The 26,175-nt window shown below is 45.4% G+C and overlaps 1 protein-coding gene and 1 long non-coding RNA gene across 7 annotated transcripts in view; one reads left to right on the forward strand and one right to left on the reverse strand.

Moving 5' to 3' along the window:
* LOC143893213 (protein bric-a-brac 1) overlaps window positions 1-25,947 on the forward strand; it is a 361,046-nt gene extending 335,099 nt beyond the window's left edge. The window contains exons 5-9 of one of the 5 annotated variants that reach the window (XM_077398330.1): window positions 3,672-3,729; window positions 14,026-14,206; window positions 16,180-16,271; window positions 17,378-17,617; window positions 18,059-25,947. In XM_077398330.1, coding sequence (XP_077254456.1) covers window positions 3,672-3,729; window positions 14,026-14,206; window positions 16,180-16,271; window positions 17,378-17,617; window positions 18,059-18,582 — 1,095 coding nt within the window. In that variant the 3' untranslated portion in view covers window positions 18,583-25,947. Of the gene's footprint in view, window positions 1-3,671; window positions 3,730-7,851; window positions 13,210-14,025; window positions 14,207-16,179; window positions 16,272-17,377; window positions 17,618-18,058 lie in introns of those variants that run through there. The other 4 variants (XM_077398333.1, XM_077398331.1, XM_077398334.1 and 1 more) reach the window with 4 other exon arrangements.
* LOC143893228 (uncharacterized) overlaps window positions 13,880-26,175 on the reverse strand; it is an 83,306-nt gene continuing 71,010 nt past the window's right edge. For both annotated transcript variants that reach the window (XR_013255741.1, XR_013255740.1), the window contains one exon: window positions 13,880-14,171. This is a non-coding gene — a long non-coding RNA (uncharacterized LOC143893228). The remainder of the gene's footprint in view (window positions 14,172-26,175) is intronic.

The following is a 26,175-nucleotide window of genomic DNA, read 5'->3' on the forward strand; positions in this document are numbered from 1 at the left end:
CAAGTTTTCTTCGACGGCGACGATATCCCGTGAGCCCGGATATTTTATTCTCGACGCCGAGGTGCCGGGAGATCGTCGTCGTCGTCGTCGTCGTAGCTGATTCCGTGGCGAGTCCCAAGAGATCATCGAGCGGATTTGCGCATAGGATTGTCAACGAACTAAGCAATGACAGCTGATCGCTTCATTGCCACGTCGTTATTCATCCTATAATATTCTTATACGCAGTGATTATGGGAAATTTTCATGTGTATTTATGCAAATTACGACCAGCCGCAAAAAGATCATCTCGTGATATTATAGATGCGTCGATATATTTACTCGCGCGGCCAACTTTTCGGAATTCCGTCAGCCTTAACAGCTTCCGGAATTTCTGACCGCATCCCGGCGCGATCAAGCTGCAGCGACGGGTTACCGCGACGGCGGCGTTCGTGAAAAATTCAAGGCGGTCAGCCCCGGTAATTTGAAGGCGGTTAATAGCGAGCGTGTGCTGAAGAGAGGCGAGGAGCTAACATATATACAGAGCGAGCGCGGGGGAGCGCGCGAGAGAAAGAGAAACGGGGAGATTCACAAGCGGGGTAAAATCGCGCACGAGCTCGGCGCGATATTTAATTCACGAATCCCCTCGGTGCCGCGGCCAGAGGGTGGCTCGTGTCTTCCCTGGTCGGGAAGCGGGAGGGACGGAGAGGGGCTGAAAGGGAAAGACGAAGGGGGATGACGGAGACGAATGTATACGCTCCGCGTCGCGGACCGGACAGAGAAGTCATCAGGAGAGATGGAGGAGAGACGAGAAAGAGAGATAGAGAGGGAAGGAGGGAGGGAGGGGGGCCTCATTTCCATTAGCGGCATGCATCATACAGAAACTAGCCGGAATACATACACGGGTGTTCTGCTGCACGTGGAAACAAATTGAGATGCAGACTGCTGCTGAATGACGCCGACGGACGCCGCCTCTGTGCGCGTCGAGACGCCGCCGTCGCCGCTTATCCTCCTCCTCTTTCTCCTCCGAAGGTGATTTTCTCCTCGTTTGCTGAAGCCCTTAAGTATATGATGTCAAGAAAGCCTAGGTATAATGTTGCCCGTAATAATGACAGCCGATAAAAAATTTATTCCAAGACGCGAAATTGATGCGCGAAATTAATCACGTCCCATATAATGTGAGTATAAGAACAAATAATGATCCCGTTTTTTAATATTTTGGGGGATATAATCTGAACAACTTTGAAAATATTTTCTCGTGTTGATCGTTTTGCCATCACAGTCTCAATCTTTCTCCGAATCTCTTTTGGAGGGAAAGAGAATAAGGGAGACACATTAATTATTCGGCTGCATATAGTACGCAATGTTTTTATTACAAAAATCTTCCATCACGTCCCATTCCCGTCGCAACACGCGTCGAACGGGATTATCCGCGAGAGAAAGAAAGGCGCTCGGACGGACGTTGCATTCCGAGCGCCGACGTAAGAACGACCTGAAAGGGAACGGCCTGAAAAAACAAGAGGGGGTGGATAAAGGGGGACGGAAAAAATGCGGAAAAGGAGGAAGAGAGAGAGAGAGAGAGGGGGGGTGGGCGACCGCGATATACAGGGACGCTCGCAATTTTCTCGTCAATGCACACGTCAACCGGCACGTCGCGTATGCACTCTGCACGGTGTATTCCGCGAGCTGCACCGCAGAGCGCGGCGCGGGGGAACGCGAGACAATGAAAAATGCACGCGCCACGATATACTACTTGCGCGTCCAAGTTACAACTGCAGAGCAGACTCAATCTCTCTTTCTCTCTCTCTCTCTCTCTCTCTCTCTCACTCTCTCCCTCGCCATCTGTCTCTCTTTTTCCTCTCTCCTCTCCTCTCTCTCCCTCTCTCTCTCTTTCTCCTTCTCCTGTCTCCCCCTCTTGGTCTCTCACTTATGCGTCCTCCTCCAGCTCGAGCGACGCTCGTCGGAAACAGCGAGCGGGCTGCTCAATAATTCTTTGTGTGGTTTAGCCGAGAGATGCGTGTGCACGTGTATTGACGCGGGGCTATTTCGCGAAATTGCCAGCGCTCGGTGCCATCCCCCTCGTGTCACGATGGTGGAGACGTTGTTTCGCTGCACCGCCGCCACCGCCGCCGCCTTTCGTATCGTTTCTTCTCGTTCCTCCTCCTCGTTAGAAAGTCCTTCCCTCCCGTTCTGATGACCGCGAGAAACCCCGAAAAGCGATTTACGGTAACTGCAGCGCGATGGCAGCGGCAGAAGGGGGGAAAGCGTACATTTGAATAGATTTGAACAATTTAAATATACCGCGGCACAATACGAGGTTCTCGGTACACGCGCGCTTTCTGCACTTCCGCAAAGTGACGTTTCCGCGCTCTCGGAAACTCAAAAAGAATACTGAAAACCGTCCATTGTGGAATAGTATTTAAGTTGTTCGCGTCTACTTCGATACTCAAGTATGAAGGATTAATGCATGTATAATAATTTAAAATCCCATTTACTTCCGTAATAGCCTAGATGAATTCCAGTTCGAATGAAAGCTACATCTTTAGCGGACGAGACGAATGATGGCGCGGCGCGGGCCGAGAACATATTCCGCACGAGCCACTCTCAAAGTGGCATTCGGCTTTTCCGCTCTTCGCAAGCGGATCGTTCGCAGATCTACGAAACTTTTACCGGGCGCGTGGAAAATAGGGGAAGAAATAGAGAGTGGAACGATTTGAGCGGCCATCGGAGCGCATTGAGCGACCCTTAAAAATTAATTTGAAAAGTCAGGCCTGAGAGAGACTCGGCCAGAAGTATAATGTATACAAGGAGTATAACAGCATATGTGCCCGCCCTACGATATTACAGAAATCGCAAAATCCGAAAACGCGGAGGCGAAACTTTTCAAATGAGCCAACTTTGCGTGTGTCTTGTGCTTTCGGTGCCCCGCGTCTCGCGAACGCCTCTTCGAAAGCCTCGCATATTAGCAAAGTTGTCGGCCAAGGTGAACAGTTCGGATTACCTCGCGTTTCCGGTATTTACGATTTTTTCCTCGCAACCCTGGAAAATTTCCGATAAGTCGCCTTCTCGCGTTGCGTCAAATTGCAGAGTTGAGCGCGAGAAATAAGATCCCTCGATTCCTAAAGCGAAATTATATTGTATCTTGATTGACTACCTCGTGAACTCCATTCACGTTTAAGTTGTAAGCACTTATGTGGTTAAATCTTTTCTCGTTACACTTATTGTCCTTATCTTGTCGTTGTTATTATTAAAGATTTATTCTTTATTTTAAAACGATATAACTAAACAAGCCTAGGGGTACAATTAAACAAGCGATTCGATATAATTGAAACATTTATCAGGCCGTAATCCTATTATAAATGCAATTTAAAAATATATATTCTTTGTTACACAACTTATAATATTAAAGGCCGTTTAATATTATAATATTAAACAGTCGTGTTTTGTGCAATGCCAAGCGGAACCAATAGGGATTAAAATACTTGAACTGTCTCTCTCTCTCTCTCTCTCTCCCGCGCACACACAGACGAGCTTTCGATTAAATAATTATCCCGGCGGAGCTCGTTTTGCTTCCGGTTAGAAAAGAAGATTGCTCGGATAAAAGATTAAGTCGTTTTCCCAACCGGCCGTTAAATCGCCGCTAATCGCTGTTCCAGCACACTGACGTCTGACCGACCGACCTTTTTCTGTTTCAGGCCAAGTTGTTGGAGTCGTCCCACGCTTGGCTCGGCGCCTCCACCTCCAGTATAGCAGGTGAGTCCCGTTTTCGTTTTTCTCCTCTTCGTCTCGTTTCGATACGTTTCAGGAGATAATCGCCCTCTCGACACCGGCCCCCCGGCCGGACGTAAACTTGGAAGCCTCCACGTTAGGCAAACGCACACACGCGCGCGAAACAACGTCTGGTCGCCTATTCTCTATGCACAGGGTGTCCTCGTACTTTTCTTTATCGATAGATTTACCGAAATTGAAATTAACATCGTAAAAATAAAATCATAATGGTCATAATTATAATTATCCGGGATAACGTTTGTAAATGTTAGCTTGGAATATCCAAGAAAGTCGATTATTTTATCAAAAAAGCTTGAAAAACGCTAATATAAGTCACAAAACGCGCAATGTATGATCGCTTTCTTTCTTTTTTTTACTACTGCCGCATATGCTTTTTCACCTTTAATTTCAATCGCTCACGCGGGGTCTATCGTTGAAGAAAAATACGATTGGTTGGAGACACCCCGTATGGCCTGTTTCGCGACACGTTTAAAGACTTCACGTTCCTCTCCTACAATATCTGTCGCATCATCCGCAGCTTTATACCCGTCGCATTCGAATTCCGACGATCGGTTTCCGTAGTAAGTAGCGGCGCAACGACCGATCATCCCTTCCGAGTTCGAGTGGAGATTCCCTACCCTCGAGCGGCCCCTCGAGGGACCGCTCGTCCGATCCGCTTCGCGCTCCATTTTCTAGTTCACGGTCACGTTGTTCCGGTTGTTGAATCATCAGTTTCGTACGTGACGAGTCTCTCGTCCTAGAAACGACTATACTCGGTCTCGTCGCCCGTCTGCGTTCCTCGACCTCCGAGTCTTCGGGGAATGGGACATCTGTCGCTATTCGTAGATCGATATCTCATTGCTGCTTACCTTCCTTTCTCCCTCCCTTTCTAAATGTTTCCTCGCGCGGACGATAAGGTTCCCGGAAGCACGGCCGTCGTCGTCGTCGTTGCCGACGACGTCGTTGACGATCACGGAAGGTGGCAAACACAAGGGAGCACGGAGAGAGGTCGCGATGCGGAGTCGAAGGTGGTGGCCGAACAGCAATAAACGATAGAGGGAGGAACGTGAGCGCGGGCCCGGCAATAATAAAGCGCGGGAATGCATTTTGCTTTAATATAGAAAGCAATTTAGATAGACGATTGGATGGTGGACGACGGTTAATAGCGGCGATAACACGCCCGCGATTCGCAAGCTGGAAGCTTGACGTACGTGTAACTCTTACGCACCATCGATCGCGGGCTCTGCCCCCTTCGAATTCTAAGTTCCCTATTCCTTTGGATACCGCATCAAAAGCGAGGATCCTTCGATCTTTTACCGGTTGAGAAGTTATTTGAGGTTTCGCATACGTGTATATGTTTTTGTTCTGTGGCACAGCGCTCGACGTCGCGAATAGAAGTGCATGTAATTTTCGTGTGTTATGAAACTTGGTGAAAATTCGCGGATTCGGTTTCGAGAGAAAAAAAAAAGAACATGCGTGTGGTCTTTTATATTCTTGGCCAACACGCCCATCTCTCTCTATCTAACGTAACGGAATTCGCACACACACACACACACACACACATATGGAGACTCTAAGCTATAGTCGCTGCAAAGGCGTGTCAAATAATTCTCTCAGCCGTACTCGTTCGTCTCCGAGCCCTGATTTGTCGCAGTATACGTACGCTCGAACGTAAACGCGCATAAACGTGCATAAACGTCGCAATATGCGTCTCGAATTGATCCCCGGTATCGTGCGTGCGTGCATGCGTGCGAACATACGTGCGTGCATACGTGCGTGTTCAAGCGTATGCCGAATGCGTGCGTAGGCGCGTATCCCCCTCTCGGCTCGCTTAAATCATTTTCTTCGATTACTCCTTGACTTCCCATGAGACGCGGCCGCCGCCGCCGGCTGTTTGCTTCTCTTAACGATCACGCTTATTTATTCCGCGCTTTTCTCGTCCGCGACGAGAGCGTTTCTCGAAGCGAACATCGAGCCTCCACCTTTGCTCCGCGCTTGCTCGCCTCGGAGAAATTAGTAATTCAGAATCTCGTAGATTATAAAGAACCTCGCTCGATACAATTTTCCCGTTGACAATATCGATTTCGGGGTCGGCGAAGGACTTACGGTTGAGGGAAAGCGCGCTATTTCTGAAAAATGCGTCCCCGACATATTTAATCTTAAAGTTGTCGGAAGAATTTTCATTAATTTAGAAGAGAGAGCCTTGTGTTTTGGACGAGAGTGAATTACAGGATAAGTCGCTGTAAACTGAAACGATTAAGAATTTCTCCCGATACCTACGTCCCGATGAGGCGACTCGGTATATAATCAGATTAATATTTAATCCGCACGCGCCTTTTGAAGACGCAATTGCCTAAGCGCGATTGTTCACCGAATGAACGACGATTTGCCAATCTGAGAGAAAATGCCCCGCGCGCAAAACTACAGGTTGCACGTGCGCGCGCGCGACAAAACGCGCTATTGTATGATAATATTATTCAACGCGATTATTTCCAGCCCGGATTTAGCCACGACGCCATTACACGCGATACGTGACAATTTTTTTCCATTCTTTTTTTTTCGGTTCACCGACGATCGTTCCCACCAGTCGCCGGACGATCGATTCGCGCGCGAAACGAGATTATTCGTATTTCGATGCAATCGGATTGTTATGCTAAAAGAAAGCGACTTTCTCTATTTTTTTTATTTTTTCCTTTTTTTTTCGATTCCCCCTCACGGCGAAACGGTGTATGTTAAGCGGTTTCGGCGATAGTGCTTGTAATGTCCATTTACATACAGGGAAGTGGCAGATTCGCGCTCAAAATGCCGTTTGATTAATTTACGAGAGTCGTCGCTTTGCGAGGGAATAAAAAATCTGACTTGTCGCGACGAATACTTATCACTTCTCGTCCGCCACACACGCGGTGTCTCTCTGGTCCCGACGTTATGTTTCTTCCTGCGCAATTGCGCGCGATTCGCGCGAGCCATCAGAAATCGGTGCGCGGCGCCGCGACACCGCATAAATCGCATGCCCCCTTCCCCCCCGACATGAGTGACGTTAACTGCCGCTAACACGCGTGGGTGTGACACGCTCTGTGGACCACACAGTGGCCGTTCCCGGCTTCTCCCTTTCGCCCTGCCTTCGTCTTCTCGTCGGCTCTTTCGCTTCGAGTTGACTCGCTGCTCGACGGCCGGCGCGAGAGCCGGCTGACGCACGGCTAAAGGGATAATTATAGTGCAATTATAATAATTGCATCGTATAATTACCGATAATTACGATTAATAGCGGCGTGTAAAATGATAATTGAATCGTAATCGACATCTTTTAATTTGGAGCCGGTCGCTCCAAGTCGGCTCCTAACTTCGTAAGGGAATCTCCCTCCCCTCCCCTTGAATCCCGCGATGCTCTTTTTAATCCGTCGCTGCCACCTCCTCGTTTTAATGCTGGTAAATTATTTTGATTGCTTACTCAGGACGAATGAATCTTGAGAGCCTCATAAAATTCGTGCTTGGTTTGATATATTTTTACTCGCGATTATTCCGCCACTATATTATTTTACGTTTATTTGCCACCTTCCAGGTTTCGCGCTTCCTTTTAATCAGCAAGTAATAAAGCTGAGCAATATATAATTTTTAACATATAATTTCCAACCTTTCCTAATTAATTGCGTGCAGTCCGCAAAATATCAATAGTTCAGTCGATCTCTCGTTCCTATTGTCCTCCTAGAGCTTTTTATTTATCGCTAACTCTTCCGCATCTTTTGCTTTCGCACTTAACTACTTTTTATTTCATTAATTTTGTGACCCTTTGAAAGTATTCTCAGCATGTTCTCTAACCGTGTGTCATTTTCATAAATATCTTCAATGATCATCTTCTCTCGTGTAACAAACAAACTCTATTTTGCTGTTTTATCGGGTGTTCGCGACACCCAAGCTGAGAAAATAGAATAAGGCAGAAGGGGGAGCGAAAGTGGAAGTGATAAAGGGCGAGAAAGCTTCGTGAAATTGCGCGATTTTCGCGCCGTTCAGTCTCTTCTCTCTAGGTGCGGCTTTTCCCCGCGGTTCCTCAACGCGAAAAATTAAAGACGCGAGACGAGGCTGGAAAAGAAATCGCTGACTATTTTCTAGCTGACTATACGACCCTGCTGAAGCTGAAGGCGCCCACGTGGACGCGGCACGATCTCCAGGAGGCGATCGAGGCCGTGGTGACCCAGAAGATGCGCTTCACCCAGGCGTCGACCAAGTACGGCATCCCGAAAGGCACCCTCTACGACAACATCCTCGGCAAGTCCAAGAGGATGATGATCCTCGAGGAGACCGCCCTCGATCCAGGCGAGGAAACGGCGGTGCTCGAATTCTGCTGCGACATCAGCGTGAGCCCGTACAATCGGCGCACGAAGAAATCCCTGAACGCGATATTGAACTTCGTCGAGCGTCTCAGGCGGAAGCACGACCCCGGCTTCATGTTCACCGGGCTGTCGGGCTTCCGCTGGTGGTGGGCCTTTTGCAAGAAGCACTCGATAGTCTCGCTCTACATCAACGACGAGAACGAGAACGGTGCCGATTCCTCTTAACGTCGCCGGTCCGCTGAATATCGAGATAGCTCACGGGAGAGACATGGTTTGAAAAAGTCCAGGTTACGCCTGATCTTCTATTTTCTTAATTTTTCCGTCGCACGCAGATATTCGTTAAACAATTTCGTCTATTTACATCGTGAGTCGGTAAAAATTTGCTTCGTCTCCGAGACAACGGTGAATACTCGATCTTTTTGACGGACGTTGATTCTTATTAAGCAGAATTGCGCGAAAATGTAATCCGAAGTAGGATTCCGCCATGTCTCTCTCTCTCTCTCTCTCTCTCTTTCTCTCTCCTGATTATCACGACTGCGAGAGACTCGTCTCGTCGGCCGAGAATGCGGCAGTGGTCCCTTTGCCTCGCGGACGAGAATGAAGAAAAATGTGGAAAATTTAATGTCCCAGCGACAACGAATTCATTCAAGCGACATTAAGGCAAAGAGAATATAGTAAGTCGGATTCGAGGCGGCATATGCCGTCGGACGCCGACGCACCGTGCAACCTTTATTCCCCGGCCGTGACGCACTCGCATTCTCGGACCGTAAAAAGACACGGCGGCGCGTTTTAAGAGAGAGCACTGCCATTCGATTATCCTAAGATTAAATACGCCTTTTGCAATCGTCGTCAATTCACACTTCAAAAAAACTCTAATTATAAGGATTAAATTAAAGAGAAAAAAACAATAACGAGAACGATATCTTCCAACACGATATCTCCGAACACGTTTGAACATTTTCACGATCGCTGTCCTTTTCTGTCTTTTTGTTCTTTTTTTTTGTCTTTTTCGATCCACTTGTATGATTCCTCCGGAGCATGCGCGCGGTGACCGACAATCGACGCGCAATCCGTAGACTTCAACGCGGAAAATCGCTGCACAAGCAAGGTCGCGGGAAGAATTTGCCTGCTAATTGAAAATCGAACGGCCGGCGTTTGCGTCGCGTGCTCCGGGCAATCGCGCGAAATGATAACGCGGTAAAATCGGGAAAGGGGAGAGGAGTTTTAATCGGCAAAAAATGTCTACGTTCGATTAAATTTAATATCCATCAGAATCAATTGCATCAACGGCGATTAGCGCGGTTATTCCCTCGCGACAATATTCCCCCGATCCTTTCTCCCTCGATTCTCCAACGCTTCTGAAGTAATAGAATTTCCATGACGTATCATACAATAAGAGGACTGTTCGTTAATTTATTTGCGGATAACTCGTTTCGCATTGAGAACGCACGCGAGAAATATTTATGCTTAAAAGAGAGGGAGGAAACGAGACGGAAACGCGTTCAACGTTGAGCTTTTATGAAAATTTTTCGCGATTCGGCAACAAAAGTGCGATTTAAAAGCGCAACGTTAATTTGTCACGGGCTCAAAGTAGTCGTACGTTCTTATTAATTTGCGCGTTTATTTTCTCGTTAATTGCAAAAGTTGTAACAAGAGAAATTCAACGTTAATACCCCAATTGAAAAGGAACAGCGTCGCGGAATATTTTCCAACGCGTCTTTAATTTCGGGAGCTCCGTGTCGCGAGTCGCATTCTTGCAAATCATACTTGTGAATGACTTGGCGTATAACGAGTTTAGTGCCCTCCACTCATCTCCGTCTTCCACGTAATTTAATCGACGAACACGAGGCCGAGAGGTATATACACCTCGCCTCTCCTCGCATATGTATACCGCACTCTGTACATACTTTCCGACGCACGCCGCGTGTGTGTACGTCTCGAATCGATGGGACCAAGTTATCACCGAGATCGTCGCTCACGGTATTGTCGTAATTAGATATTTTTCTACGAGTTTTATTAGCGAAACATTTGTTTAAGTTATTAGCGTTGCCATATGTTGTTACGCGCGCGTTGGACTCCACGTCCGTTTTGCTGCCCCGACAATAATTGCGAGATAATTATATCTTTAGTATATTAGAATCGCGGAGAGAAAGGCGCGCGCGCGCGCTCTCTCTGTAAGAAAGTACACGGCGCGCGTTTCTGTTAACATTCCAAATCTATCTAACGGATAATCGAGTTTATGAAACGAGCACATATCCGTTCCTTGTTAGAGCGAGGCATTGTTTGAGACTGGAGGAAGGATTAGAAAGACGAATTACGAATGTGAGGAGCAAATGAATGAAGGAAGTATGCCGCCTACAACCGCGAGTTGATCTAATAGCGCGATAAATATTCCAACAACGAACGAAAATATTTTACAAAACGTAACGTGTGAGACGCAGTAATTAAATTGAAATATTTGTGCAGCGCGCGCTATCGTGCCGTGGTTATTTAATGGGCAACGTAAATAGTACGGGCGTAATGTGCGAAGGAACAGTCTCGGATAAACGTTAACGAAAGTAGAGCAAAGCGGCGGACCGTATAAAAGAGAGCTATACATCTAAATATATATCGGTTCAGAATTGAGCCGCACGCGACTCAAGTGTTAAATCGCGATAAGTAACGCGAGATCGTTATTCGGCCTATATATAGCTGATATTAAAAATCGTTTCGCAAAAATAACGCGCGGCGACGTCGCATGTGTGTTTTTACATATACGCATAATCCGTTCTCGCGATTAAACTTATATTATATATAAATCGATTCACATTCTAACCGCGAGCTGGAATGCCGTATCCCGCTGTAGCGACAAACGGGACAAAACTCCGCGCTCGAAATAGTTGACGCTGAAACTTCGGGGGGCATATCTTCCTCGTGCGTTTAGCTCTCTCCGTTTGCGAAAAATCCTCATTCCGCGACGCGTGATACTTGACGACGAGGAGCGATATTAGATTACCTCCACCACCGCCGGAGCGTGTCGCGGAACCGGCGGCGGCGCGGCACGACACTTTTGTCAGCGTCGGACGTTACGCGGCGGGAGGAGAGAAAAAAAAACGACTCAATTACGCGCGCGGGGAACGGGACGGACGTTAACAGGGTACGCTTTAGACGGCTGACTTTTTGCGGCAATTATTGGCCGCGACTGACGTGATACCGCACGTCGCATCGCCGTCGCATCGCGGACACAATAAGCGGCTAATATCCAGCAATTATCGATCAACGCGCGGCAATTAATGTCGAGAGCCGGCTTTCCTCGCAGAAAAACATAACGCCGCTAATTTTTCCTCGTGTCCGATAAGGATAACTCGAGTCAGATTTGTAGATAGCTCGCTGGAAAAATCCGGTTAGCGAAATCATCGGGTATTATCGTCGTTTTATGATAAGGAACGACGTACGAGGCATCGTCGATCGAAATAATTCCGCCGCCGGCCGTCCAAACGCCGTAACTTCCGTTAGCGTCGTTAGCGAAGGGCTTCGCGTTATCGTTATCGTATTCGGCGAACTCGCTCGAAGCCCGTCAAGCTCGCGAAACGGCGAAACGCCTTCTCTCCTTCGGCGACGTTGCGTTGGCGCACTTCTCGCGTCACATTATCGTCGATCGTCGCCCCCGGAGGGGGAGACTTGCAATTCGCGTATTTACGAGCGGCGCGTTAATTGAATCCCGGCGAGAACGATGTAATATTATACCCGGTGTTATCGCGCGCCCGCTAAAAGTGCGACACGCCGAGTGGCGGCGAGGTGCGCTTGGGAACGAGAGGGAGGAGAGAGGGGACGGGGGAGGGGGAGGGGGTGCGTGAGGAGAGAAAATTAAGTGTGAATGAGCGGTATTAAAATAGGCGTGCGCGCGACATTCCCCGATAAAGTATCGAAAGTAAAGTAAAGGCGATATCTCGCGGCGGGCCGTAAACCGGCCGCGTTACGACCGGTGGCTACCCGCCTGCGAGGATAATCGGTATAATCACGTCGCGAGCAGGAGCGATAATCCCGCGGCATCCGCGAGCGGTCCTCGCGGTAGCAAGGACGATTCCTCTCTGCACTGATAAGACTTAGGGACCAGATCCCAGGACGAGACGTTGCGCAACGTCACTTTATCCGCGCGACGTGAGAAAAGCGACATTCCGTACCCACGTGCGTTCCGTATGAAGGGACCGTCTTTGCGAGAAAGTCAATCGCGACTCCGTTAGTAACTGCATTACACGAAAGCGATAAGAAAACCGCGAAAGGAAAATGTACTTAGTGCCTTCTTAGATAAAAGATAACGTAAGCGGAATTAAATCGCGCGACGACGAGGTTTCCGCGATTCGCATTCTCGCCCGGCGCGGCGGCACCCTGACCCAAATAAAAATTCAATAATTAAACGCGGCTCAGATATCCCGTGGCCTCGAGTAGTCGCGGATATTATTCCCTCGTAGTCAGACATTCGAACGGCGTTATAACGCGAAACGGGAATTTCAGCATCGAATGCGCCGCGAAAACGCGAGTCTAAGAATAGCGCGGATCAGCAGTGCGAGCGCGCGCGCGTTTTCCGATGAATTGTATTAATCGTCAAATTGGTCAGGAGGCTTAATTAGAGCCAATAACTTAACTATCAAATAATTGTTGCGAATTGAGGCCGGTCATACGTGCCATACGCGAGCGGCGGAAGTTATTGTAAATGTCGCCGCGCGCCGGACGTTTCTTTCGCCCGTCACCTCGCTTTAAGTATACCCCCGCGTCTTTTCGCGTCACAAATTTCTCCGGTCGCGATCAAGATTTTCTTATTCGATAAAATTTTCCGCACGCGACCCTGGAAAATACTCCGTCGCGTCAAGGAGACTGTTAATGCGTTACAATAATATGATGTGATATATCGGCGGTGCGCGAAGTGACGTGTGCTCTTTATTGCGAGGCTTCTGATCGGGTGTGACGATATTATAATAAAGCAATTATAAATGACTTAGCGATTTATTCTAGTTGCAACGTTTTCATGTTATATTACAACAGACGCAAAATGTCTGACGTTCAAATGGAATGTATTTCCATTTGATTTGTTTCAATTTTATTTTGTTGATGAAACAAAGAGAGCAATAAGGAGTTCAAGTTATTTCATATATATATATATATATATAAACAAATTTTCTGATAACCAGCGATGTAGGATGTGCGTTCTGATTTCTTTAAGACGCGTCTTAAGGTACATTCCATGTTTCTGTAGAATTCCCTTCCCTCCGCGACGCAATAATTAATTATGTCTTCGTATTTAAAGTTAAGTAAAAAAAAGGTTTAGTGTTAAGTAGCATTAACGCATGTTGGCGTTAACCGCGATGCGGCTGTTCCGTTTAACGATTCTGTAATGCTCTGTAACGATTGCGCGGCAAACGGCAATACAATCGATATTTGGATTTCACCTAGAAAGACGTAAATCCTTTAGATTTACTTTGCCACCACCTGTTCACGAACGCGCGCGCACACACACACACACATACACATACACGCGCATACGTAACACACAACATACCTGTCTTTCTTAAGCACCGTTTTCTAGGTGACTCCGCTCACGTTCAAGGTATAAACGGCAGATGCACCTGCGTGCATCGTGACGAGCGAGTATCGATTCGGCGTGAATATTGCACATTGCGGAATCGTTAACGCAACGACGATTCATTCCCTCCCCATGTTTTCGATCCCGATCGATCGATCGCACGTGAATTGAGGGCTTCCGCGTGAGTTTCGCCCGTCAACGAACGCGCGTTAGAACGAGCGTGATGGACGATCGATTAATAAAAAAATCATGCAATAATGAGGACATTTATTCACCCTGAATCCCGCCTTCTTCCTTCATTCCACCTCCCTCTACCCCTCTTAAACTGGTCGATCGCCCCGACTAATAGCTGCTTTTCTGTGTTTTCTTTTTTCCACGGGGGGCGTTTACTAGCAGACAGCTACCAGTACCAGCTACAGTCCATGTGGCAGAAGTGCTGGAACACCAACCAGAGCCTGGTGCACAACCTGCGCTTCCGGGAACGTGGACCCCTCAAGTCCTGGCGGCCGGAGACCATGGCGGAGGCGATCTTCAGCGTGCTGAAAGAAGGACTCTCCCTCAGTCAAGCGGCAAGGTGCGTTTTTCAAACAGCTATTTACTTTTACCGACTTTACTTTTAACCCTGCAACCGCACACGCGGGTCGTTTGCGTCCTCGGAATTTTACGGACTATGTGGTATTGTCCAAAGGTTCAAGGATTAAATTAACAATTGCAAAATTAATTTCTTAATATTATTATTGTTCAAAGTTATAGTTAAGATCTCAAGGAACAGCTATGAATTTTTTCAGAATTTTTGGTAAAGTTTTAGGTTGTTTTAATATGTCGCGGATGCAAACGTCCCCATCCTATCTACCATTAGTAGGTGCCGAAAAAAAGTGTACGCGGTTGTAGGGTTAAAAATGTATATTTTAATACATTAAATCATCAACTTATTTGAATGTATTATAAGAATGAGATATTTTGCAACATATTATGTTATAATATATCCTCGATTGCAATCTCACTAATTGTTGATAAGAAATTTATTCGGAAAGAAGAATCGCGTGCTAAAAAATACTACGGCAAAAATAAATACCACGATACTATAATACGGGCCATCCATCGCGTGCGTAATATTAATATTAATCGATGCAACATATTAATCTTAAAAATATTCCAACGTTTCCAGCGCGTGTAAAAATTATTTATCTCATTTAATTGCACTTTTTCGCTATATTACATTTATATTTTTGCAATATATTAATATATCGGCTGATATAAAACGGTGTTAATTTAAAAAATATATCGAGAAGTCTCCGATGTATATTGCAAAAATAATTAATTTACTCGCAATCATTTTCCGTGCACGATGGGTTATACCATCCGCCGTGCATCCGCGCGATGGAACCAATAATAAAGTTAATAATATACTCCCCGCGCAGTCGCATAAAACTTCGGTACGCGACATTTAATATTAACGCCGAGTGATGAAATGCGTTAATATAAAAATTAAAGAATTATTTTAATTGCTTATTCCAAGAGTTCGCCCGCGCGCGTGCGCGCGCGGTAGCCCGTTCTTGCAACGTTAATAAATTATAGGCAAAAGATAAATATTTTATGCGAGTTTATGCCGCGCCGTTGTTTCCTCCGCGCGGCCAACTCACGCAATGTACCGGGTAAATAGTTAAAATTGTTATATAAATGTCTTATGATGCGGCGCGCACAATAGAGCCGGGTTATTACGCAATGAAAAATTCCTGGAAATTATCCTGCATCAGGCATACCTTATCGCCGCGCCTGAATCATGCTAAATAATCGTCCGATCTTACTGCTCAAAGCGACTGCTTTAAAATCATTTGCGCGTGGACGTCGTAAAGCCTGTATCACGTTTGCGTAACAACGTCGACTACGCCGTTAAAGGGATTTCTTTTAATTCGCGTACAAAGCGACTCAATAAAGCGCGACTTTACGAGCCGCGAGCGATAATTTTTACGATAATCGATTCGACGATCGATAATGCCTTCCTAATGTTTCCCGCCGCGATTCTACATGGCATTTTATAAATTTCTAATACTCGATCCGCAAGAGTGCCTCTTGTTTAATTGTATACTTTTAATTTCGTTGATATATTTCAACTTTTATATGAGCAAATATGAGACGACGAAATATAACGATCCTATATCGCATATAGGAGTACAAGACGAGCGATTTTTAGCGTTGCTCCTCGCGAGGAGCTTCTATACGTTACTCCCCCGCGCGATTGCATAATTTCGAGAGATTGCATAATTTCCATCGTCATACATTCAAATATGTTTCGCTGAATCTTTCATACTCCGTCGGTATGATAAAATTAATATAAATTAAATTGAAATACGTAATGAAATGGGATAAACATAAAATAGCATTAAAATACAGCCGCGGGATAGAATAACTAAAGTTAATTAAGAGACGTAGCGTAATGCTATGTAAGACACGACGGCGCGGCGGCGGAGCGGGCAAAGCTATAAATTATGTTGATTATAATTATAAGCTACAAATCATAATTGTATCCCCGCTTCTACCTTTCAGGAAATACGATATCCCCTACCCGACGTTCGTCCTGTACGCGAATCGAGTGCACAACATGCTGGGTCCTAGCGCCGACGGTGGGGCCGGTGAGTGTTAGTTGCCATTTTCAGTATCCTCTGAAAACGCCCCCGCTCCTCGATTAACGATGCGTTTCTCGATGACGAGGGCGAGATCGATGCCGGACAACCAAACCAAAATGCAGCGGATATTATTGTAACACCGGAAATGTCGAGAGTCGCGGCATTAGGCGCGCACATTAATTGTAAAGAAGACGGTTGAAAAATTTTCGTAGAATTTGTGCCTGCAGAAGTCTACCAAGTTTTTATTTTCATTCTTAACTTTACGTAATCGTAAAAATACTTGAACATGAAAAAATGATGGTTATATCCGCGAAGAGAAAAATTTATAGAATTTGTAGTTCAGAAAATAAAACCGTGACGGAAAATTTACGCTTACGTCTCAAGATATAAAAAAGATATATTTTATTCCTTTATTATTTACTTCATAAGCCCGAGACGGGATATGGAAACGAGTCTGAAATTTCATACGTTGTTCAACATGGCTTTTAAATCGTTCTCAAGGTCTCAGTCCGAAGAACTCGAAGGACCGTAATGGACCGCGACGGCGTGGCCAATTGTAAATAGTTGATAAACGGCATTCGATCGGGAGAAGAATAAGTCTGAAAAGTCAGTTACGCCCATAAAAGCCGCAATTACGACCGGACCTAATACCTAATGGTAACGCTTAGTTACGCGTCATTAGCATGTAACATCCTGTAAACACCGATCGAGCGTATCATTAAAACATCCTTTATTAATTAGTTAACGAACAGACGATTAAAAAAAATTTTCCTATCGATATTATTAACTTTCTCCGAGTTCGCGTCTCTATTTAGCGGCAAGGCTCACGTTATGGAGATTTTATTCATTGACAAAGTCCGGCGATTCTTCGCGCGTTGCGCAAGGATCTCGCCTTCGTTCTTTCTCGAATCTGTTCAATTTTAATTCCCTGCTCCTGAGATTACGGGACGCGAATTGCCGCGAGTTCCCGAAGAATAAACCCGCCAACGGGAAAACGAGTAGCGGCGGGCCCATCGCGACCCGTGCACGATCACAGAACCGATTTGCAGTGAAATGAATTTCTTCTTCCTCGTTGTCCCCCTCTTCCTCCACCCCCCTTCCTACCCTACCACCTGCAGATCTGCGCCCGAAGGGACGAGGAAGACCGCAGAGGATCCTGCTGGGCGTCTGGCCGGACGAGCACATCCGCGGTGTGATTCGCGCGGTGGTATTCCGCGACGGGCACTCGCCCCACATCGTCAAGGAGGAACCGACCACGATGTACCCCAGCCTGGCGAACTACGCGGCCTGCAACGGCCCGGAAGGCGCGGTCAGTCCGGGTGCGGCAGCAGCGGCTGCGGTCGCGGCGGTCGCTCAAGGTATAATGACAACACTAGATAATCTCTCTCTCTCTCTCACACTTCTCTTTTTCTTTTTTCCTTCCTTTTCCGAGATCGACGCTCTACTTACGGGACAGTCGCGATATTCGTTTCGTTAAAATGCCTAGACCAGACGATTTTTCCCGTATTTACTAATGTCTAGAGAAATCTGCAAGAGTTTTTAATTTTACGTAATCGTTAAAAATATTTAAACGTGAAAAAATTGCTAGTATAGTTTTCCGCTCAAAAGAAATGCTGTTTACATTTAATAGCTATCTTTTCAAAGTGTATCGGAAACTTTGGGGAAGGCTTAATATCTTGTCAGTTATATCGAAATTCTGAAAAATGTAATGCTAATTTCATCAGAGATTGCTGGTGAAGCAATTTCAATTATTCGGTCAAGATTCCAATCTTTCTACATAATTTTCGATGTCCGTCCAGGTCTGCGACACCAGATGTGCAGCATGGTGGCAGCGGCGCACTCGCAGCAGCACGACATGATGGCGACGAACCTGTCGACGAACCTGTCCACCAGTCTGTCGTCGAATCTGCAGGCGGCGATGCAGGCCAGTCAGCACCACAACAACAACAACACGAGCAGCAACGCGAGCGGCGGCATCCTCGGTAGCGGCAACAGCGCCGGCAACAACAACGGCAATTCCCCGTTGAATCTCGGCCTGGCGAGTCCGGGCTCGGGAGGACCGCCCGAGAGCCCGTTGGAGAGTCCGTTGGCGAGCCCGCTGGGTCCGCTGATGGACCCGTCGGGCCACATACCCAGCAGCGTGGAGGTCGGCATCGGCGTGAGCGGCATGACGTACAAGCCGGCACGAAGCTTCGTCAGTCCGCGTCCGGAGAATCTCTTCCAGGAGGACATCGCCGATCTGGTGAAGAGCCCCCACGGTCTCAAGGACAAGGACAAGATCCCGGTGAAGCTCGAGCCGCTCACGGACTCGCGTTGCGAATAGTAAGCCATCTCGGTGGCCGCGGGACGAGGAGGAGAGACGACGACGACGTCAGCCGCTGCAGGATCGCCGGCCGTGGAAGGCCGAGGAGGCGCATCGATGACCCCGAGGAGGATCTCTCTCTCTTCGAGGCCGTCAGCGGCTGAGGACCGGTGATATGCGGAGGACCGGTAGGCTTCTCGCGAAGAATCGACCAACTTGTCCGATTCGACTTCACCTCCTCGCGGGAGTTTATAGTATATATAACGCATACGCGACTCCGAACGTTATACGCGAGCGCGATGTACTGTGCATACGCGCGCGCGCGAATATCTTAGAGGGATGTTAGAGAGAAAGAGAGGCTTACAATCAAAAGAAAAAAAAATAAACTAACGGAGACACAGAGTGCGGACGAGATAAGCGAGTGTCGAGATATTCTCGCCTGGCTCACAGCTTCGGGAAAGGACGATCGAAAAACCGGTAGTGGCCCCCGTCCTAGACGAGGATCGCGCACGGTCGATCCTTCGACAGTGGGAAAGCAGAAACGGAGGGAAAGAGAGAAAGAGAGAGAGAGAGAGAGAGAGAGAGAGAGAGAGAGAGAGAGAGAGAGAGAGAGAGAGAGAGAGAGAGAGAGAAAGAGAGAGCGAGAGAGAGTAAAACCTTCTTTTAGCAAACATACTATAGCTATTGGGTCGCCGGCGCCTCGCGAGCGCGCCGCCACCTTTTTCCAATCTAGATAGTCGTGTCATCGTCGTATCGTACAGACTATGTACATGTAATAAAGGTAAAACCCACACACGCCACACACGCGCACACGTATGGACATACATACACTTTCACACACACACACATACACAAACAGACACACGAGCGCGCCGTACATACACAAGATACACACTCGAAATTTATACCTACGCATTATACGATAACTGTACTTTTAATGCCAAATGTATAATAACTCGTAAGGGGTCGCCTACTGCCGAATGATTGATTATTCGAGACGGGTATCGACGAGAAAGTAAGAAACCGCCTCGAAGAGAGCTGCACGTTGTACTATCGAGTCCTTACACAACGTGTCATGGATCAGTTTGTGATATACCCTAATTTTTAGGTGTCGCAAAAGATTTGCTTGGAATTATTTTAAGACTATAAAAGTAAGGTTTATTAGCGGTATATATATATAATAAGAAAGTAATAAATTACAAAGATCGCGAACTCTCATTTTCTATTTCTGTAAATCATTCTAAGAACGTAAATCTTGCTTTTAGACAAAATAGATCTGGTTTTAAATTGCTTATATAAATCCACTGATAGAAATATTTTCCTTTTTTTTTTACGTATATCGAACGTCTTAAAGATAAGTCTTGCGCTTTTATCTATATGAATCTCTTCGGAACTGAAAATCTCAATTTTATCCGCGACGCTTTGTGCAAGAAATACCATCCTTTTGACGCCAGGCAGTAAGCGACGTCACCGATCTAAGCTCGATAAGTAAGGGAGATGTACAAAATTCACTATGATTGTTTACCAAGCAAACGAGCAAAAAAGAAAATTAAAGAGCGAAAGAGAGAAAGAGCGACGGAGAAAAAAAGGTACGACAAAAGTATTTAGAGATGGAGAAAACAAATTCAACGGCTTATAAAGCGAGCACACTCTAGGCCGAGATGATCGCTATAAAGTTATTAAGTATAATGATTGCCTTCCTGCCATATTTGGGGTATGCCAAGTATAAAAATTATAAGGTTTAGGGATTAGGGACGAGAAACTGTGGCTCGACACGACAAACCGTGTCGAAATTTTGGTGAGAGTTCGGCGACCACGAGTGTTTGGCATCGATGCGAGATTGCGAGCCTGAATATACGAGTCTGCGTGCGAGCGTGAACGGCGTGTGTGAACGCGAGTACTGACGGTGGGAGCGAATGTGGCTTGAGAGAGAGAGAGAGAGAGAGAGAAAAAAAACTCGTATACGTGTTCTTCTTTCGAAAGATCGTGCTATTTTTCAAAATTTTACACACGTCGCGCGATGATTCCGCGAAGGGATCTCGAGTCCTCGACAATCGATGAACAAGCCGTGCCGAGGTATTTTGATACCGTGCAAAATTAGAGCGGAATCATGCACTAATAGAATTTATTGAAGATTGTAATTAATCGCCTTTGCTAAATTCAGAACGATCTGTGGAGTTTTAAGACTTGATTAACGCCAAGTATCGCCTTTCGACGGTGTCTAATACGTAGATTTCCTCCATTTGACCACTGTCATTAATAAGCAGGCGATTTTTATTATAATGTCGAGCAAATAGAACAAAATTGTGCACGATTTATTGGGATTGAATTTATTGGACCCCTGTAATTGATCGTCTGCGCTAAGTTCGATTCAACCATCTCAGATTTGATTATCGCGAACTATTACTTTTGATGATGTTAATATGAAGATCCTCGCGTTTTGGATCATTTATATCTTTGATCGACTATAAACGGATCGTAATTTTTCAAATAGCTTAATCCTAAACGTATCTGTCGCGAAAACAGAATTTTTTGGATATATTCTAACATCGGCACGCTGGTTCGGGAGAGAGAAAGAGGAAGAGTGCGAGAGGAATGCCAGTGAGAATGAGAGAAAGAGACTCCTTGTAAGTGTAAAAAGTAAACAAAAAAAAATTCGAAGTGGCCTTCGGTGAAAGGGAAAGATCATCGCTTTTCGCTTTTGCTCGTACGAGGCTTTTGGCGAAACGAGCCATCCGTGTTATCCGTTTGTCTGGAAAACTTTACGGTAGAGAGGGTAAAAAAAATCGCAGGGAGAAAAAAAATTGATTCTCGCGCCACGCTCATGCAGCCAGAATATTTTCCGATAAAGAAGGGAAGGGAAAAGAGGTAAGAGAAGGGGATCGCGCGTTCGTAGCATGTATCTGACTAAGAGACTAAGAGACAAAACATCAGGCAAGTCAAAAATAAAGGGGGAAAAAAGTAACACGTTATTCTTGATACAAACTTTTGTGCGAAAACGCGACGGTGTCGCCAGGCGACACAAACGGCGATTTATTATTAGTATACGCGTTGCGAGACTTCAATCGACCACGTTTTTCATTTCGGCGAGAAATTCGGAAAGCGCGAATTCTATTTACCATTTAGGCATTAATGTGTTCAAACGTAAATTCGCGCGATGTGCGACGGTAAAAAAAACCGAGAAGAAAAATAGGGAAGGGGGGGGGGGAAGAAGAAGGGTTGCGCGGACGAGGAACCGAAATTTAGTAGAGAAGCGCAATAAGCCGAATCGCGAAAAAAATTCAAGTGCAAGAGGAGGAGAGAAAGAACAGCGAGAGAAAGGGAGAGGAGAGTACACGAGGTCGCGAGAGCGTGGGGAAGAGAGAGAGAGCGAATGCGGAAGAGTTTAAAATTAAATATTGTATAAAAAGAAAAAAAGTAGTAAGTGCCTTCCAAAAAAAAAATTAAGTGTCCCGTAGACCGTGACCACTTGACTAAGCGACGAGAAAAGTCATTCGAAATTCTGCTGAATGCATTACTCGTGTGATTATGTTTGTAGATGCGTTGCGCGAGCTTGACATACCGCTTTTTTCGAGTTGATATTTCATTTTCTCCGTGGCGCTCGTCGATATAGATGATATGATTTTATTCTCGATTAAAACGAACAATAAGTCAAATGATAGTTTCGAAAAGGAAACCTTTCTATATTTTTTTGTATATTATTATTTCCTTTTTATTTCCTTGAGAGATTGTTTAATTTCTAATTACAATTGGCGCTGTAAACGTGCGGAGTGTCCCATTTTTCGAACTCGATATAATCCTCAAATCCAAATCGAGCCGAATTCGATGGTCGATATAAATTTGCAGTGACAGAATTTTTCAATGCAAAATTTTTCGACAGTTCCTGAACTATTCGCGAAGAGAAAAATCCCCCTTTCGAGATTTTCCGTCTATTTTGCAAAAAAAAAACGTGGTTGCGCAATGAGCGAGATATTCAGTTAACCGACGAGAACCCTCCTATGTCGAATGCGCAATGTATCTACGAACTCTGTGTGCGTGTCAGAGTGAATGTCCGAAGCAACAAACTACCCGACAAAATTTGTGTTTTGGATCAATCCACACAGGTAATACCCTGAATGGCATATTCTCGAAATGTTTTCCTTTTTCGTTTCCCGGCAATGCAAATAAAGTCGACGCATTTTTAGGTAGGAGGGAGAAAAGAGCATATAGGGGGAGAAAAAAAAAGATAAGCGGAACAGCTGACCGACCGAACGGAGAACGGCTATTTCGAGAGGACCCTTTCGTTTCCACATTTTGATATATACATATATGTATCTGTGAACAGATGGTGAAAAAAAAAGAATATACCTATATTACATACCTAAGACGTAAGTGAACAAAAAAAAGTATCTAATACGCTATTATTGATATAGAACACAAAATGAATATATATATGAGAAAAAAGTATATTATATATATATATAAATATATATATATATATATATAAAATTGATATATTGACGCTGTAGGATTATACTGAGGCTGAGTGCGTTTATTGAGAAAGAGAGAAAGAGCGAGAGAGCGCGAGAACGAGAGAGAGACATAAAGATAGAGACCGCGGTTCTTTTTTTCCGAACGTCGTCGAGGACGAAACAAAAGTTCACGGGCCAGAGAGTTTTGCGCTAGGCGAACTAAAGAGGCTGAAAGGCTTTAGAATCGAAAAGATAAAGTAGCTCGTAGGATTTTTTTTATCAGGTCGGCACACCAAAAGGACCGTAACGTGCGTGACTCTGGCGCTACCTTAGTGTGAGAGCCAATTCAGTTTCAGCTCGCGGATGCGTGTCCCGTTTATCGATGGACGCACTTTCATCGTTTTCCCTTTCCTTACTCCAACACGAAATCAATTCGAAAATAACGCATTAAACGTTCATAACGCATTTAAGTATCCAAAAATTCCATAATTGCACGTGTTTAAAGAAAAAAGAAAATCGAAAGAGCTTACCTTTAACAAAACAATTAGAAAATCAATCTTTTTTTTAAAGAAGTTTAAAAATCTTTAAAGTTAAAAATCTCACGAGAGAATGCGACCATCGATATGCGAGACGGGTAATCCAGAGGGGTTTCAGAATCACACGCATGCAGAACCCGATCGGCGAGGGCTTTCGTTCCACGCACGTGTGAAATCTTTCCTTTGATCGTCGTTATTGCCGCGGTATTGAGTGGTGAGAGAAAAAAAATCTCTGAGAAAGAGCGAGTTGCACAGCGAACAGCGACAGCCGACTATAAACAGAACATAAGTAGTCTCCGTACACACGATTTACGACTAGTTTACAGGACGCGCGGTTTCCGACGACGGCGTCGGTTTTCCCTTCCGAGCTGAGAAAGGGTTCACAGGCTGGCGCGATCGCGCTGAATCGCGTAGAGATGCGAGAGGAGACACGCGATTGCGCGAGTCGGATTCCACCGACGTCGTCGTCGGGGCTACACGCGAAGACGATACACACCGCCGCGTTTCCGTTTCTCTACTGTAGTTAACGTTTAAGGGACAACTTAGATGTGGCATCTTTCATTTTTTTTTTTTTTTCGCGAAGAACCATTAGTCGAGCAATAGGATCGCACACTTTTTCAGAGCCCGGTTATTTAATCGCACACGAGCCCGAGTAAACACGTAATTTATACACGCGTACACACGCAGAAACGCGATTTCACGGACACAAGAGACACACATCCAAACATGATACACAAGAAGAACATCTCCAAGCAGCCGAGATAACGAGAGGGACATACGAGATTGTTTGTCTTTACTGTAAATAGAGATGGAGCAGAATGTACGGCAAAAGGTTCATCGTTATCACTGTAACGTGTAACATAATTTATTTCTCGAGGGGTTCTCGTTGAGAACTTCTCTTTAAGTAGCCTAAGAGAGATCCGGATTTTATTTCGATCCTTCCGTCTGTCGGAAGTGCGGAGCAAACCGCGTCGGACGGGCGTCCTTTCGATGAGGAAGGCGATCGCGCCGATCTCCTTCCTTCTCGAAAGCGTTTCTCACGCCCGCCGAGTCGTAGGTGAGCTCGCGAGCCTCTTCGGCATTGTCTCGATTCAGCCGCGGAAAAAACGTGCGACACAACGCATCCGCGTGAAATATATTTGAGATTAGCCGGATGATGATTTACATGATTACGCTTTAAAATTATTTCTCTCCTGCCGCACAACTTGAAATCTTTCGAATAATTTTCTGAACAAGATCGCACGTTTTCTTGTACCGTCATCGAGATTACGAGATCGCACGCTTCGACAATTTTGCTCTTAATCCACAAAACGTAATGAGGACTATCTTCTTAATATTTATACGACGGATACGAGAAGTCTGTTAGAGCTATTTAAGAGAGTTTAAGATATTTAAGCAAATATATATTTACAATTATGATTTAAAAATCTAATAGGAGAACGACAAATCTCTATAATAAGCACTGTATTTATAATCATAGTTAAGAAATTTATTTCAAATGACAAATTTCTAACGATAGAGATCATATTTACGAGTATAATTTAAAAGTTTATTGAAAGCAACATACCTATAAGAAACATTTATTATGTTAATAATTTAGGAATTTATTATTTCACGTGTCCATCGTATGTGGAATATCGAAAGCATAGTCTTCGACGGTTTAATCGAGACAGTGCGGCTGGCGGAATCGTTATTATCGATTATAAGCGCGCTCGTCGCACTCAACGTGTGCGGCAAACGGCGAACGGCAATATTTTGTAGAGTTACTATCGTTTTATTTTTCGCCTTTAAGAAAAAAAAATTGTTGAAAAAGCGAGCACACACACGCAAGTATTTCTTTTCAAGTAGGTAGCCCAATTCGTTTGGATAAGTCGCCCGTATCGATAAGATTATGTCGAGATAGAACAACGCGTGATAACGCGCACGAGATGTAGCCGTGACGAGGACTCGTGAAACGACGTTCGTTCCCCGATTTACTTCGAAAAAAAAAGCGTGCGAGAACGTACTGCGTCGCGCACACGATTTGTTTTAGTCACGGACGCAGAAACGCAGAATCGTTCGCCCATTATTAAACGCGTTCTCCCACTCTCCCCTCCCCCCAGCCCCAGATCCTCCCCCAAGCCCGACCCCAGAGCCCAACTTTTATTTATTACCGATTAGCTCGTAAGAAGACGTTCTACCGAGGTATGCTATACTTATAAATACACCCTATATATAGTGGAGTAAGCAACTTACATTACCTACCTACCTACCTACCTACCTACCTATCCGCGCGCTTGACGGGTGGAACAAACAGATGAATCACGCAATCATACATTTAAGTTGCTACTTGGCACGTATACCTAAGTAATATACTAACATAAACAGTATGCAATAACAAATAAATATGAGAAACGAAAGATGTGTCTCGTTCTGCAGTGTCTACTCTTCCCTTCTACCCTCTTTCTTAAATCTCCTTGAATTTCAATAAAGTGTTATTCCAGTCTGATTCGCAGTGAAATAACATTCTCACGGTAAGACATTAATTAAAAAACTTCATTCTCGCTTGTACGAAGTTTTAAACGTCGACGGAGCCTTGATCGAGTTTAATGTGTCAGTTACATACATATCGTGCATGATGTATCCTG

This window comes from Temnothorax americanus, unplaced genomic scaffold, assembly GCF_048541705.1.
Source record: "Temnothorax americanus isolate GAGA-0224 unplaced genomic scaffold, ASM4854170v1 Scaffold12, whole genome shotgun sequence".
Classification (NCBI taxonomy): domain Eukaryota; kingdom Metazoa; phylum Arthropoda; class Insecta; order Hymenoptera; family Formicidae; genus Temnothorax; species Temnothorax americanus.